Here is a 13,760-nt window from a genome sequence, read left to right as displayed (position 1 = left end):
TTGGCGAGGATCAAGCGTGTTCAGCATACCAGACCTTTGGCAAAATAAGTTGATTTATCAATTTGGCCGTACTACTACTCGTTCTTAATTAGATTGGTCCCTGGGCAATGTGAACATTCTCTTGTCTTAGCATATGTCATTACTTTTTTCACTGTATCCGCTGGATTTCTTCCGAATAGTCACCCATTAATTTTCAATGGGTTCGTAGATTAAAGAGTCAAATGTTTAAATTTTTTCGTTGACAAATAAAATCGGTGCCAATGGAATTTTGAAAAACGTGTTCATACTCGTAAAACCATTATTCGTCTCCAGTGAATACCCTGTAGAAAAATCCAGCAACATTTCCAAGTGAATTTTTCCAGTGTGTAACACATTCAACTCTTTTCAACTTTCTATCTGGCGTCAGCAGCTTGGGCACGATTTTTGCACACGTTTTTTTAAACCCAAATGTTCGGTTAAAATAGTCTTCACTGTTGATTTTCCTAAATTCAGTTCATCAGCTATCATTCGGACAGTTTTTCGACGATCGGTAAGGACAAGGGACCGCACACGATCAATGTTGTCGTCAACAAAGGTGGTTAAAGGTCGTCCCGGTCTTGCATCATCCGTGACGTTTCGTCGGTCATCTTTAAAACCCTTAACTCACTTGAAAACGGATGCTTTCTTCCAAGCATTATTACCGTAAACAGCTGTCAACATTTCAGTAATTTCTCGATAACTTTTACTGCACTTCACCCAAAAACTTGATGTTGATTCGTTGCTCCGTGATTTCGACAATTTCCATTTTCCACAAACAATAAAAACAAGGACAACAGAAGCTAACATAACTGGCACCATACGCACAGCTCGATGATCCGCCAAGCACAGACGGCTCAATGGGTCTCAGGCAACTGGTGGGCAACTATAGTCCACGTCATGGCCGCCAGATAGCACCAGTTTGCGTATTTATTGTACAGACCTCCAATACTTTGCAACTGTTCCAGGGTTTATGATGATTAGATGATATCATTCCCTTGCGCAGACCCCATATGTACATTGGAAACTCCCTTCCCCAACTCTGATCCCCTTCGCACTGAGTACGCATTTTGAACGCGACGAGGGTGCCGTGGAGAGGGGTCATCTCTGCCTGAAGTTCTTTGGCACCGGGAAGGTATTATTGCCCGTCTCCCGAGAGGACCCTCAGGCGCTAAATAATATCGCAATAGATAATGGACATCACTCGGAGCAAGGCCATCTTCTTTAAAATTAATGAAATCCATCCAACACGTTAGTTTTCAACCGCATCAAATCTCCTACAAATCAAGACACTCAGTATCTGTTGATAGTGTCGTCGTCCCTTGAACGCAGTACGACGACTAATACTTTCCGTGAAGAAGAAATCACGTATCGGAAACTCGAAAAAATGCCAATGCTCGCGGACTCAAGTCTATTTTGAAATGCGTGGGTTAAAATCTTACTTGTTACGTAAGAGAGCTATAGGCCTAAAATTGCAATAGGCTTTTAGTTTTGATATCAAGATCTTTAGAATTGTGATTAATAATATTTTTACAATCGGTTATGCGATAATTTTCTAAAATACGGCTAAAGCTCATGCGACACACTGTATAAAATTTGAACACAAAATACTTGAAAGTTTTAATTTTTAACTCCTCCAAGGCTCCATGCTTCTTTGGAGATGACTAAGACCCCCTCGGGGACATCGCCGTCAGTAAGTCGTCAGTATCTCCTCCTCCTCCTTTACCTGCAGCGGGAATCGTTGCTTAGGAACTGTCTGCACCAATATATGTATTTTCTATTCGAAGACCTAAGGCATTGAGAGAGACCGGACCGGCGTTGCGCAACTGGGAAGACGGTGCAAGACGGGCCACGGTAGAGGGGAGGGATGCCACCGCCACAACAATACTAAATACCACCTCCTGATTCTGTTCCCATACTGCGCCTCTCCTACGTGACGACGAACCTCCATCGACGAAAATAATATATAGCGCGTCTTCCACGTCTTAAGGAAGAGGCAGTGAACCTATTAATGTACGAGCATTGCATAGGAACACGTCTCCATACATCTGCTTCTCAAAATACCCTGGATGAATTTAACGACCTCAAAAAACCTGCCAATGCGTGTTGAAGGGGAATGTCACTTCCACATGCCAGCAGGAGTGATTCTGAAGGCCATTTTGTTTGTGGTCTACAAGCACGTGAGCATCAGTTTTCAGCCTACACTCTTATTTGAGTCCAGCAAAGATCTCCAATTGAAACCCAAACCGGATTAAGTCCTCCGCAAACTAAGACAGTAGTCCGACGGGTCCGCTTTGCACTTGTCAGCCGACTGCTCCAGTGGCAGAATTTCCTTCGCGTCCTCAACGGTTCCAATTGGGGCAAAAATGATAATTCTGAGAGTTTTTGATTTAACTCTCGGCCTTAAAATAGTTATCAATCTTCTTGAGCTATCACTAGGGAAAAGGTTTCTATGGTAGTCGTGGCGCCGGCGTTAACTTTTAACGCCGCTCCCAGGCAGATCCATAATTCACGCCCCTCAAACCCACCGAGTTCGCACGTACGTTCTTCATCTTAAATTACGATAGACCGGCTGCGATCAATCTCTATGTAAGGGATGCCCCCCTCTATCGTCATTCGGTCCACTCGGATATCCGTTAATCGGAGGGAAAACATGGAACAGTTTTCCCGTGTATTGTCCGGAGTCCGTCTTGTATTTTTTCGCAGTGTTGGAGTCGTAACACTCTCCGACACAGATGGCTAAACTTGGTAGATTAGCATCACGTGCATCGAATAGCCGTCAGTGTGGTCCAATTAGAGACTTGTTCGTTGCTGTTGTTCCATCGCTAGGAACGGCAACATTCGTCGGAACCAGAATCACGTGCAGAATGTCCTCGCTGACGAGTCTCACAAATTCTGTGCTTCGAGTGAAGCCACACTGCATTCCGTATCCATCCTATCGTCTCATTTCAAAAGAGGTGGAACTCCATCGGCATCGAAGACTTTGCCTTTCCATCAACCTTCAGAGTGAACGTGTTGATGGCTTGCCAAGAAATTTTGAAATATTTGGCTGTCGGAGGTTTCTTGAGGTGAATAAAAAAGTGACCTCCTCGAAGTGTAAATAGTTTTCCCTCCCCACTGACTGCAACCTCGGCAGCAAGTGATGAAACCAAATGTGGCGTAAACGTGGCGCTTGCAACTGCAATTCACTCGGGTTGGGAAGAAAAACAAAGAAGGGACTTCCTGGAATTCGAAAAAAAGAAACTCTTGGAACTACTTCATCGTCCATCAGTCAAAAATTAGCCGAAAACAGTTTCTAAAAACAATTCCCTTGACAAGCTTGGCGTGAGTTGGATAGCCTGATTCCTGCTGTCCTCCGAAACAGACCTCGATCGCTGGGGAATTAATCGCCGAAATGAATTTCAAGATAGCATTCGATGCAACAATTTCGGAGTGTAGAAATCATTCGCCTTGACTGGGATTCGAACCAAGATCCCTCAATATCCGGTCGTGTGCTTTAGCCAGTTAAGCTATGGTTCAATTTAGTTTTATTCGGTCTAGTATGTTACACTGCTAGTGTTTACATTTTACACATTGTCAGCTTACAGATTATGGTTACAAAATATTTTTTTTCTCATTATGGTTACACACTTACATAGACAGACATTCATATACATTGCATAAAACAATTGTGACCATAAACAATATTGTGGAAGGAAATAATGAAGGCAGGGTTCACAAAATATAGAAGGAAATATTTGGATTAGCAACGGAACATTACATTTGGTTGTAATTATTGATAGCTTTGAAATACAGTTATTCAGGAAAACAACTTTTTAACCACGGACGAAGTGTGTCCGGTACCGGGGGCAGCTACATCCGTTCCACCAATCCTTGCATGCCTTTAGCGGAATGTTTATTCGCGGTTCTCATCTGTGTGAATTCCACGATTAGGGTGGTCCTTATGAAGGATTTGAAGCTCGGAAAGAGCCGAAAATTCAAGGTGATCAGATTTATGTCGGTAATGGCACCACCACCGAACACGTCCCAGGTTTTATAGATATTTTTTAGAGCTTCCCATTCTCTGATTTTATCGTTGCATCCAAGGATCAGATGCGCGACGTTGTCTATTCCACCGCATGACGGACAAAGGGGCGAATCGGCTAGCTGAAGGTGGTGCCTCACTTCCCTCGTCATGACTGCGTTCGCGATCATTGCACACCCCCGGGTGCGGATAGAATCACGACGAGTCGCGTCCTCCAACACGCGGAGGTCCATGCGCCACACGGAGCCGCAGCGATGGACGTGCGCGCCCGGGGTTGTGTCCGGGCACGTAACTCTCATGATCACTGCGCAGTGATCAGAGAAGGACACCGGGAGGGTGTCCACTGTCTGGACATCATTCTTTAGGAATGCCGAGACGAAGAGGTAGTCAATCCGCGTCCGAGAGTTATACCCTGATTGCGTGAAGGGGGCGGGACCGGCGCAATAAGAACGCACTGCGTCAATCGCTCCAATGGAGTCGAGCATCAGTGAGAGCGCCCGGCTTGGATAGTGTGTCACCATGTCCCTGTTCGAGGCACTATCCTCTCGGCGGTAGAGAGAGATAAAATCTCCGCCCAATATGGCCTTCCCCGAGAAGGAATACAGGTAGGGGAGGAGAAGTTAATTGAAATATGTTTCGCGCTCTGCCCTCGCACCCTCACCGGAGGGAGCGTAAAGGTTCGTGATATGGATTACATTCACGATAGCGGACGTTATTCCGCCCGAGGGGTGTCGGCGAACATGAGAGAACGGAATGCCATTTCGGACTAGGATGGAGGTGCCAGAATGACTTTCGGCGAAATTGCCGATAGCCTGAAAGATGTTTGCATCCCAGACTATGTCCTCCTTTACCTCTTGAAGGTGGATTACATCAGCCCTAATGTCGCGGCGAAAACGTTGGAGGACTGCAATTTTTAAAGCGCTATAAACGCCAGCAATATTAAGCGAAATAATATTCATTGGTGGAATAAGAGGACAGCTATGGGCACGGGACATCACTTACCAGAGTCCTGGTCGTGGCTTACGTCGCTTCGGTCGCGGCTCGAACCCGGGCGTCGAGTGCTTCGCCGCTTCCCGGGACGCTTCGTCCGACGGGTCGACGATCGAGGTCTCGAGTTGTCACCGCATACCTCCCCTCCGACCTCGTCCGAAGAGGAAGACCCAGCCGTGGTCTCTACGAAGAGCGGGTTACTCGGCGGCATTCCACGGGGGGCCCTCTTCAGGCGAGCAAAGCTGTGGGCCGTCCCAGCCCAGGAGGTGGCCTCAGGGGGGGGCTGGGTGCCGGACTGGTGGTCATCTGCTGAAGGGGCCCCGTCGGGAGAAATCAGAGGAGATCGGTCGAATTGGTCCGCCCCTAGTGGAGCCCTGGGAAGATCGTCGACACCTTGGCTGTCCTCAAAGGAGAAGGACGATGTCTGGGATTGTTGACGTCGACAAGGTTTTACTCGTATATGTGTCAACTTCCGCGGCCGGTGATACTTTCTTGAGTTTCCGTGATACCGTAATCGAGGGGCCCGCCGTTGAGGAAGGGGGACAGTCGCAATCGGATACATCCTTCCCCGCCGTCACCCGTGATTCTCGGGGAGTTGGAAGCCCGTGAAGCAAGGAGTGCGGGGAGAAATCAGCAGTGCAGTGCCGCCCGTCCTCTTCTTCTTCGGATCCCTTTCTTCCGTTGACGGCTTTCGCTCCCTCTGAAATTTTCCTCCAAGTGGAGGGGGTTGCGGGGGTTCGGCGGGAGCAGTTAGGGGCGCACCCTCGATAAGTATCAGCGACCGCGCCCTCTCCTCCACAGCCATCTCGGGTTCATCTATCTCCTCGGCGGTGATCGGATTGGAGGCCAAAAACATTGCCTCCGCATAGCTCTTCCCTCCCTGGTTCCGAGGGCAGGTCTTGCGCTCGTGGCCTTCTTGGTTGCAACGGGCGCAGGTGCGGCGCTGATCCTCGTAGATGATGATGGCCCGGTTGCCGCCGATGTGCAGGTACGAGGGGCAAACATTTCTTTCGACCGTCATCCGCACCACTCTCGTACCTGTCAACACGCGCGCCATTTTGTCGCCCTCCCACCTGTTCTCCCACGAGCGATGGATTTTTCCAAAACGTTGAAGCTCGCCTGTTATATCTTTCAATGGGGTCTCCACGGGGAGACAAAGAACCCTGACATGACAAGGGCTACCGGAGGTCTCGTCAATGGTAATCGTCGTCCTCGGATCATTTTGGGATGGAAACGGTAGTTTTCGTGGGATATTATCTAGAATCCTCTTCATAGTAGCTTCAGTTGCCAATTTTAGGAATACCAAATGGCGGTTATATCCATATTGGATTGCCACAATCTCTTCGGGTGTGGGCCCAGCAACTCTAGTGTAAAGAGGTGGACCTCCAACAGAGTAGGGGGCTTCGCCTTCTCATCAACTTGCAAGGCGAGCGTGTTTACGCGACGTACGACCATTTTGAAACAAATCAAATGGAGCACGCAAGCGCGAAAAAAAAGAAGAGCGCACTGAAGGCACTCCAAGAAAGAAAAAAAACACTCGTGTGCACTCCCTTCCCGCTACACGCACCCGGCGGTAGCAAATAAAAAGGAGCCTAAGCTCTACACCAGGAGTCAAGGTCAGTCTTGATCCAGTAAACAAAACAAAGGCACGGCCTTCCCGGCGGAAGAAGTCGAGAGTCAAACTGCACGCTTCTTGATGAACTAGGCGGTCAACCGCCGCCCGAAACAAAACACGATCGGAACCTCGATTTCCGAGATAGTCCGGCAGTGCCGCTCTCCAAACCCTGGCGGCCGAAGCCTCGGACGCCGGCGAACTTTAGACACTCTGTGAACACAGGCACGTCCTGCTATCGAGGCGTCATCTTAAACTTTGAAATATTGGGGCTTTTAAAGGAACAAAATGTTCTGACGAAATACCGTACATAGAATGTCATAGGCATTCGTACTCGTGCGCGACGCGCCACAGGGTTTAACAGGGTTAAATTTGTCAAGGTATAAACAGCATAAGTGTTTAAAAGTTGGCTTTCACCTCGTGGGCTGTTCTTGTTCCTTTAAAAGCCCCAAAATTTCAAAATTTAAGAGGACGCCTCGATAGCTTAACTGGCTTAAGCATTCGACCGGATATTGAGGGATCTGGGTTCGAATCCCAGTCAAGGCGAATGATTTTTACACTCTGAAATTGTTGCATTGGAATACACATTAGCGGATGACTCTGTTAGAAGTTACTGTTGCGGGCGGCATCTCCCGCAGATTCTTTGAATGGCATTCGATCATAGACGCGCCTTCGTTTGTTGGCCACCTGTATTAAAGTAGCTGGTTCCACTCTTTGATTCCCATATTTAGGAACGAAAACTTGGCGGTGTTTGTCCTTTGGGGCATGTATTTGATTTTAAGCGGGTGATCATTCCTGCCGAGATAACATGGCTTATTTACACTCTCGTTCAGTTCTTTCCAGCCTCCGTCAGCTTTCAATATTTTAAAAATGGCACACAGTCTATTCAGCTTCCGTCTGTTCTTTAGTGACCCCCATCCTAGTGAGCCTAGCATGTCACTTACACTGTCGGTCTGCCTATGTCGCCCTAAAACGTACCTGGCAGCCTTCCTTTGCACTGCTTCTAATTTTTTCACATGCCCTATTTCAAAGGGATCCCATACTGTGGTCGCATATTCGACAATAGGCCTTACAATTGTTTTGTAGGCCAATTCTTTAGTTGATTTAGTGCTTCCTTTGAGGCTCCGCATGACCCAGTGGAGCGATTTAAAGGCCTTGCCTACCACATAATCTGTGTGAAGTCCCCACCCTAAGTCTTTACTTAGGTGTACCCCTAGATATTTACAATTATCTTTTGTTACAATCGTTTCTCCCATTATTTTATATACCCTTCCCTCACCTGCCTTCCTTTTGGAGAATGAGATGTGGATAGTTTTTGCAATGTTTATCTCCATTTTGTTGATTTTGATCCAATTAGCCACGTTATCTATGTCACCCTGCAGAACGTCGCGATCACTGCTGCTGCTGATTTCCCTATAGAGTATACAGTCATCAGCGAACAATCGTATTTTGGAATTGACACATTCCGCAAGGTCATTCACGTAACAAAGAAACAGAGGAGGACCAAGCACGCTACCCTGAGGTACTCCGGATGTGACGCGGGTTTCTTCTGAGATTTTGTGCCCAACACGAACCTGCTGGGTTCTATCTTGTAGGAAGGCCTTCGTCCATAGTAGTACTCTTTTATCAATATTTAGTTTTCCAATTTTATCTAACAATCTGTCATGGGGAACCCTGTCGAAGGCTTTTGAGAAGTCGAGTATAACTGCATCTATTTCTTTACCTTTGTCTAAGCAGTCTGATATTTCCTGGCAGAGTCCAAGTAGTTGGGTTTCGCATGAGTACCCTTTGCGAAAGCCATGTTGGTATTTAAATAGCCAGTCCTTATCCTCCCAGAAGTCACGTAGATATTTTGCGACCTTCTTCTCCATTAGTTTACAGGTTACAGACGTTAGGCTAATCGGGCGATAGTTCTCTACACTGCTATTGGTCCCACCCTTAAAAATTGGTATTACATAAGCCTTCCTCCAATCATCGGGGATTTGATGATTATTTAACGTAATGTTAAAAATGGTGCGCAGATACGGTATCATTGCCTCTGACCCTAATTTGAGTGCGTCTCCAGAGATGTTGTCAGGGCCAATCGATTTGTTGACTTTAAGCTTTTTTACTTTGTCCATAACTTCGCGGTCACAGATCTTCATATACTTAGGAATAACAATATTACTCTTTGAAGGTGTGATGACTAGTTCGCCCGGACATAATACGTTCTCCCCTTCACAAACATGAAAAACACGTGGGGGGAGGTTTCCACTGAAATCCTTGCTAAAAACACTTCCATACCACTTGTTGAGCTCATTTGCTTTCCCTTCATCATCTGTTATAATGTCCCCCCTTTCGGTTTGGATCACGCCTACCTTCACCTGGCTGTTTTTTCGTCTTCTTAAGTATTTGTAAAATTTATTTGTATCGTTTTTAGTGAGAATGTTCACTAAGTATTCTTCTTTTGCTACCCTCTTTTCCCTATTCAGTTCTTTTACTATCGATTTATATTTGCACAGATATGGGCAAGTAGACAAATGTTCATTCAGTAGCGACGCCTTAATTTGCCTTGTAATGCTTGACACAGCGTTCAAGTAAGCTTATGTTAGGCGATGTTTTGTCGCCAAGATTTGGCCGCTTAGTCGTCAGAAACGTGGCTTCACACATCGTCTCGCGGTTGCACCTAAGCATCGCTCCAGCAATCCATCCGCAGTGCTCCTAATTTTTCGAAGGTGAAAAACTATGACTGAATACGAATATCTTGCTTATCATATCTCTGACAAATATTCCATGCCTTGTCTACATTAAACGAATATTATTAGAGTTTATTTTTATAACTTTCTGATGATGAATCTAGAATGGGACGCGATGCGCTGGGGAGAAAAATAAATCTACTCAGTAAAATCAAAAACATGCCTATATTAAATTAATCCTGTGAAAATTAAAAAAAAAGGTTGCTAAAAGTACTCTGGTTTTAAGAACAAAATGGCTTTAATGGCATCTTGTGTCGTTGAGGTCCTGGGAAGTGGTGGTTAATTGGACTGCCGCGGGGGGGAGGGGAGGGGGGTGGAGAGAGAGAGAGGGGGGGCTCCAGAGTGAGTGGCGTAGGGCATGCGGGGAGCACTTGGGGATTATGGGATGCGAGGGTTGGGGTGACGGGGATGATGGGAAGGGCAAAGGGTGGGTGGGGGGAACGAAATGGGATATCTGCAAGGGCTGAGTGGCAAGGGAATGAATTTTCGTTCGCAAGCTTTAAATGGTTCGGGTGGATTACGCTTTTGGGCGCTTCGCGCGGAGGGCGAGCCCCTGGAGCTCCAAAAGGGTCAAGCCAGAAGCTCTTTTGTTCAATTAGGGGTCGTGAGGAAATCATTTCAGTAACCCTGGTCGATTATGAGCTGGTCAAAGTGTGATTCCGTCCTCTGTAGCTCCTATAAATGAACTGAGGGCACAGCGCTCTGATCTTAAAATTCTTGCACTTGTTTCCAAAATCATATGCGCTTCGTGGAATACGGTCAAGTATGTAAAATCAAATGTAAGAGGTAATTTTACATATTTGGTGAACGGCGGTACTTTGATATCCATGAATGCAAAATTCACACTGTGGAATAGCCTCCGTGGTACACCGTCGAATGACCTTTTTTTCCTCTTTTGCGGAACTTTTTTACTTTCGTGCATCCATTAACGAAAATAGATACATAAAACAGCTCATGCGATCGACCCTCAGTACTAATTCGATAAGGATAGTCTTGACGCCGGGTCGTATAAGCGTCCCGGAGAAATGTTCCAGGGGATAGGATTTTAATAAAGGAGCTGGCCTGAGGTAAAACAATGAGGAGACGATATTATAATACCAAACTCAAAAATTTCAATGAATTATAATTTAACTTTGTACTGGATATGTTCGATTTATTTCGCGAATGCCACTCTAAAGTTCTAACCCGAATCATCGATTTTTTTTTCAGAGGGTTGAAAGAAACTAAATAGAGAAACTACCTGTATACAAGGCAAAACTAGACATATATCACCGAGCAGAATGCAGAGAAGGGTTCGTAAATTGCTTTCCCTTGGCTGACACTATATCTGCTCTGTGGGTTTATGGTGTCCAAGATATTTGATCAAAATTAGATTAAAATTACAGTAAGGAATCAATTAAATTCCTGGATTGAGAATATTCTAAAATTCACCAAATTTCTCAATTTTACGAATTAAAGTTGTCAACATATTGAAACTGTTGCTGGCGAATACACGAAACGCTAATGCGTTCGAGATTACATCTTCGGAAGTTGTAATCTCGAGCGTTTCAGAAATATTCATGTAGGAGAAATTTATTCGTGCAGTTCGCGAAATGTTTCTACCGCACTCCGGGCTGCCAATGCTGCTGAGTGACCAGCCAAAGAAATGATTCAAACGCTCTTAGCGGTATGCATAAGTCACAATGAAACAAATGAAACTATATCATGTTTTTTAAATAGAGGTATTTTCAAGAATGTTAAAAATGGAGCGTATAATATTTTCCACTAAAGCCTAATTATATTAACAAAAAGTATTTACAATTAATGAAAAAAAAATGTAAAATTAATGATTTGCCTCGTTTCCGAATTAAATTGAAGATGATTTGTTACACTTATTGATATATTAAATAATTAACACCCTGCGCGTCTCATAAAAACTTAATGCAAAGTTTTATGTGGAAAAATGTTTGTAATTAAAAATGTTACTGTCCACAATTTGCCAGAACTTCTCGTAAGCTGGCCGTAGAGTTTGCACGAAACCTATTTGAGAAAACGCGCAGTGATCTAATGGATATTCATGGGGGTTCATAATGGGTCCGACACCGTTTGCCGTCGCCGCCGCTAAATGGTGGTGGCGTCCGTTGATATGTTTTCCCACTTCCCTTCACTCTGCCGTTTGAGTAACGCGTTCTTTCTCTCCCCCTTTGTTTATTTCCCGATTGAAGAGACCTCTCCGAGACGTCAATCACCCAGATGCCGACGCGTGGTCTGCAGATGCTCGAGATACTGCGGCTGCAGGACACGGAGACGCTCAAGGTCATCCCTTCCGTTTACAACTTCCAGGTCGGTATTATATTCCCGCTCGCTCCCATTACTCATTTCCTGTTCGCGTACTACTACCCTACTAGGTTGTATTCTTGTGTTATTCTTGCCTTTCGTAATGTGTTTATTCTCACCAAAGTGCTCAATCAACGGGACGGACCAGCGACGTTTGGTGACCTCAGAGTGTTTGGCATTTCATTCGGTCGGAAGTGTGGTCACCCTGATGATAACTTATCATCTAGATTAGAGAGTGAGATTTTGATTGATGACCATTGCAAACGCTCCAAATTAATCTCGGTTGACGTATTGATGACTGAAGGTATTTTTTTTCGAACAACTACATGTTTACCCTAGGTACATAGTGTTAATGAATTTAAATGCATGCTTTCCTTGGTTTAAATAAGTTCAGGACACACATCGTGAAGAGCAGTGTACCTAATACCTACCCTCAGGGTAAAAGTAATCGCTTCACATCTCTTGCCTCATTATCAATTCCAATGGCTGCAGAGAAGAAGTGATCTTTGCTATTCATATGTACAAATTCTCATTCCTAAGCTTAATAGCAGTATTAGTTGCATAATTAATTTTTAAAAATTGTAAATTTAATTGTTGATACATCGAAATTATATCGTTTGATTCAGTTAATACAATGGATAGGCAGGTTTCCATTTGTTAAAACTAGTAATGCAATAAGCAAGTCACGTCTAGTTCATCAAAGGACATGAGTGTTCTTTCGATCAGTGTAAATGCATTATTTTTTTGGTAGTTTACGGCTAATCTTGTAAAAAAAATATTTTCCTAATCAGCTCATGATAATGAATGAATTAATGAGGAACAGAGACATCATCACCCATGGATGAACTACATCACGGTGTACCCTTCTTTGGGAGGGCTGCGTGAAGCAACGGCAGTATATTAAAGGGAATGGTCCATAATTCAAATTTTATGGGAAATTGGGAGTCAGAATTTTGTGTGGTAAATTCGGAAAGCGGGTTAGACAAATGGAGGCCTTACTTAATTTTCAACAAAAAATTGCCATTATTAGAAATAAATAATTTTATTAATTACCACTAGTACCAGAAAAACCGGAGAACAGTAAAAGAAACTTCTATAAAATTAACAAAAAATAAAATAAATTTCACTCGGAAAATACTTAAGGGCCCGATGTTTACGTATCGTGCTCCCAGGAATGCGTACTATCCGTCAATGAATCGGAATGCTCGACTGCGTTATTATAACCGACTTGGGCGGCACGAGGGGGCAATGAGTACTCCGATGTATCAAGGGGCTGCATTTGTACCCGTCTGGCTCATAGATTAAGGCGAATGATTTTTACACTCTCAAATTGTTGCATTGAAATGCACATTAGCGGATGACTCCGTTAAAAGTTACTCTTGCGGCATCTCCCGCAGTTTCTTTGGAATTTTTAAATGTCCAATAATAAAATTGGAGTTTTGTAAACTTTTATCGAATCTATTTTAGAATGCAATGAATGCCATAGTCAATGTTAACAAATATAAGAAACTTTGTTGGGAAGAAACTAGTTTACATGTCTTCCTCTCCTGGGTGTGTTCTCATCGAAAGTGATTCTTCTTGGCTTTATGAAAGTCGCTGCATCGAAAAATTCCATATCTCATTCAACAAATTAATGAAACCAGTATTAAAGATAATTTTTCAGCAGTGAATGAACCCCAACACGGAAATGTAGCCAAGTTCTGAGAATCCTTACGATATATTTCTTCCCTATATGTATGAAATATGAACGAAATTTTACCTGAGGTAATTTCGTTAAAAAGCATGAGTATATGCAATTGTGCATGCGTAATCGGCGCTTTTGTAAAATAGAACACTACGTCACGAATTTATGCGCGCAACACATGTCTCACGAATTTCATTTTCACAGAACTGAAGTCAGTTCTGATGTTACCTTCTGTCTTTCCAATCCTGTGTCGGTCGTGACATATTTGGATTGACGTTAAGAATAAATGAGATGATATCCTAACGTATACCAGTGTGAAACACTGGGCCCTAAACAGGCTTTGCCTGTAGAAAATGACAATTTATTTTCAGTTATCCACAGCTT

The 13,760-nt window shown here is 44.3% G+C and overlaps 1 protein-coding gene across 1 annotated transcript in view; it reads left to right on the top strand.

Annotated features, from left to right (window-relative positions):
• The window catches only part of LOC139695781 (lutropin-choriogonadotropic hormone receptor-like), a 484,244-nt gene that overhangs the window by 416,503 nt on the left and 53,981 nt on the right, over nucleotides 1-13,760 (top strand). Inside the window, exon 9 of the mRNA XM_071594568.1 lies at nucleotides 11,581-11,698. Within this exon, the coding sequence (XP_071450669.1) occupies nucleotides 11,581-11,698 (118 nt within the window). The remainder of the gene's footprint in view (nucleotides 1-11,580; nucleotides 11,699-13,760) is intronic.

This window comes from Hetaerina americana, unplaced genomic scaffold, assembly GCF_022747635.1.
Source record: "Hetaerina americana unplaced genomic scaffold, ioHetAmer1.1.p SCAF_63, whole genome shotgun sequence".
Lineage (NCBI taxonomy): Eukaryota > Metazoa > Arthropoda > Insecta > Odonata > Calopterygidae > Hetaerina > Hetaerina americana.
Note: the sequence above shows the minus strand (reverse complement) of the source record. Positions and strands in the feature narration are given on the sequence as shown.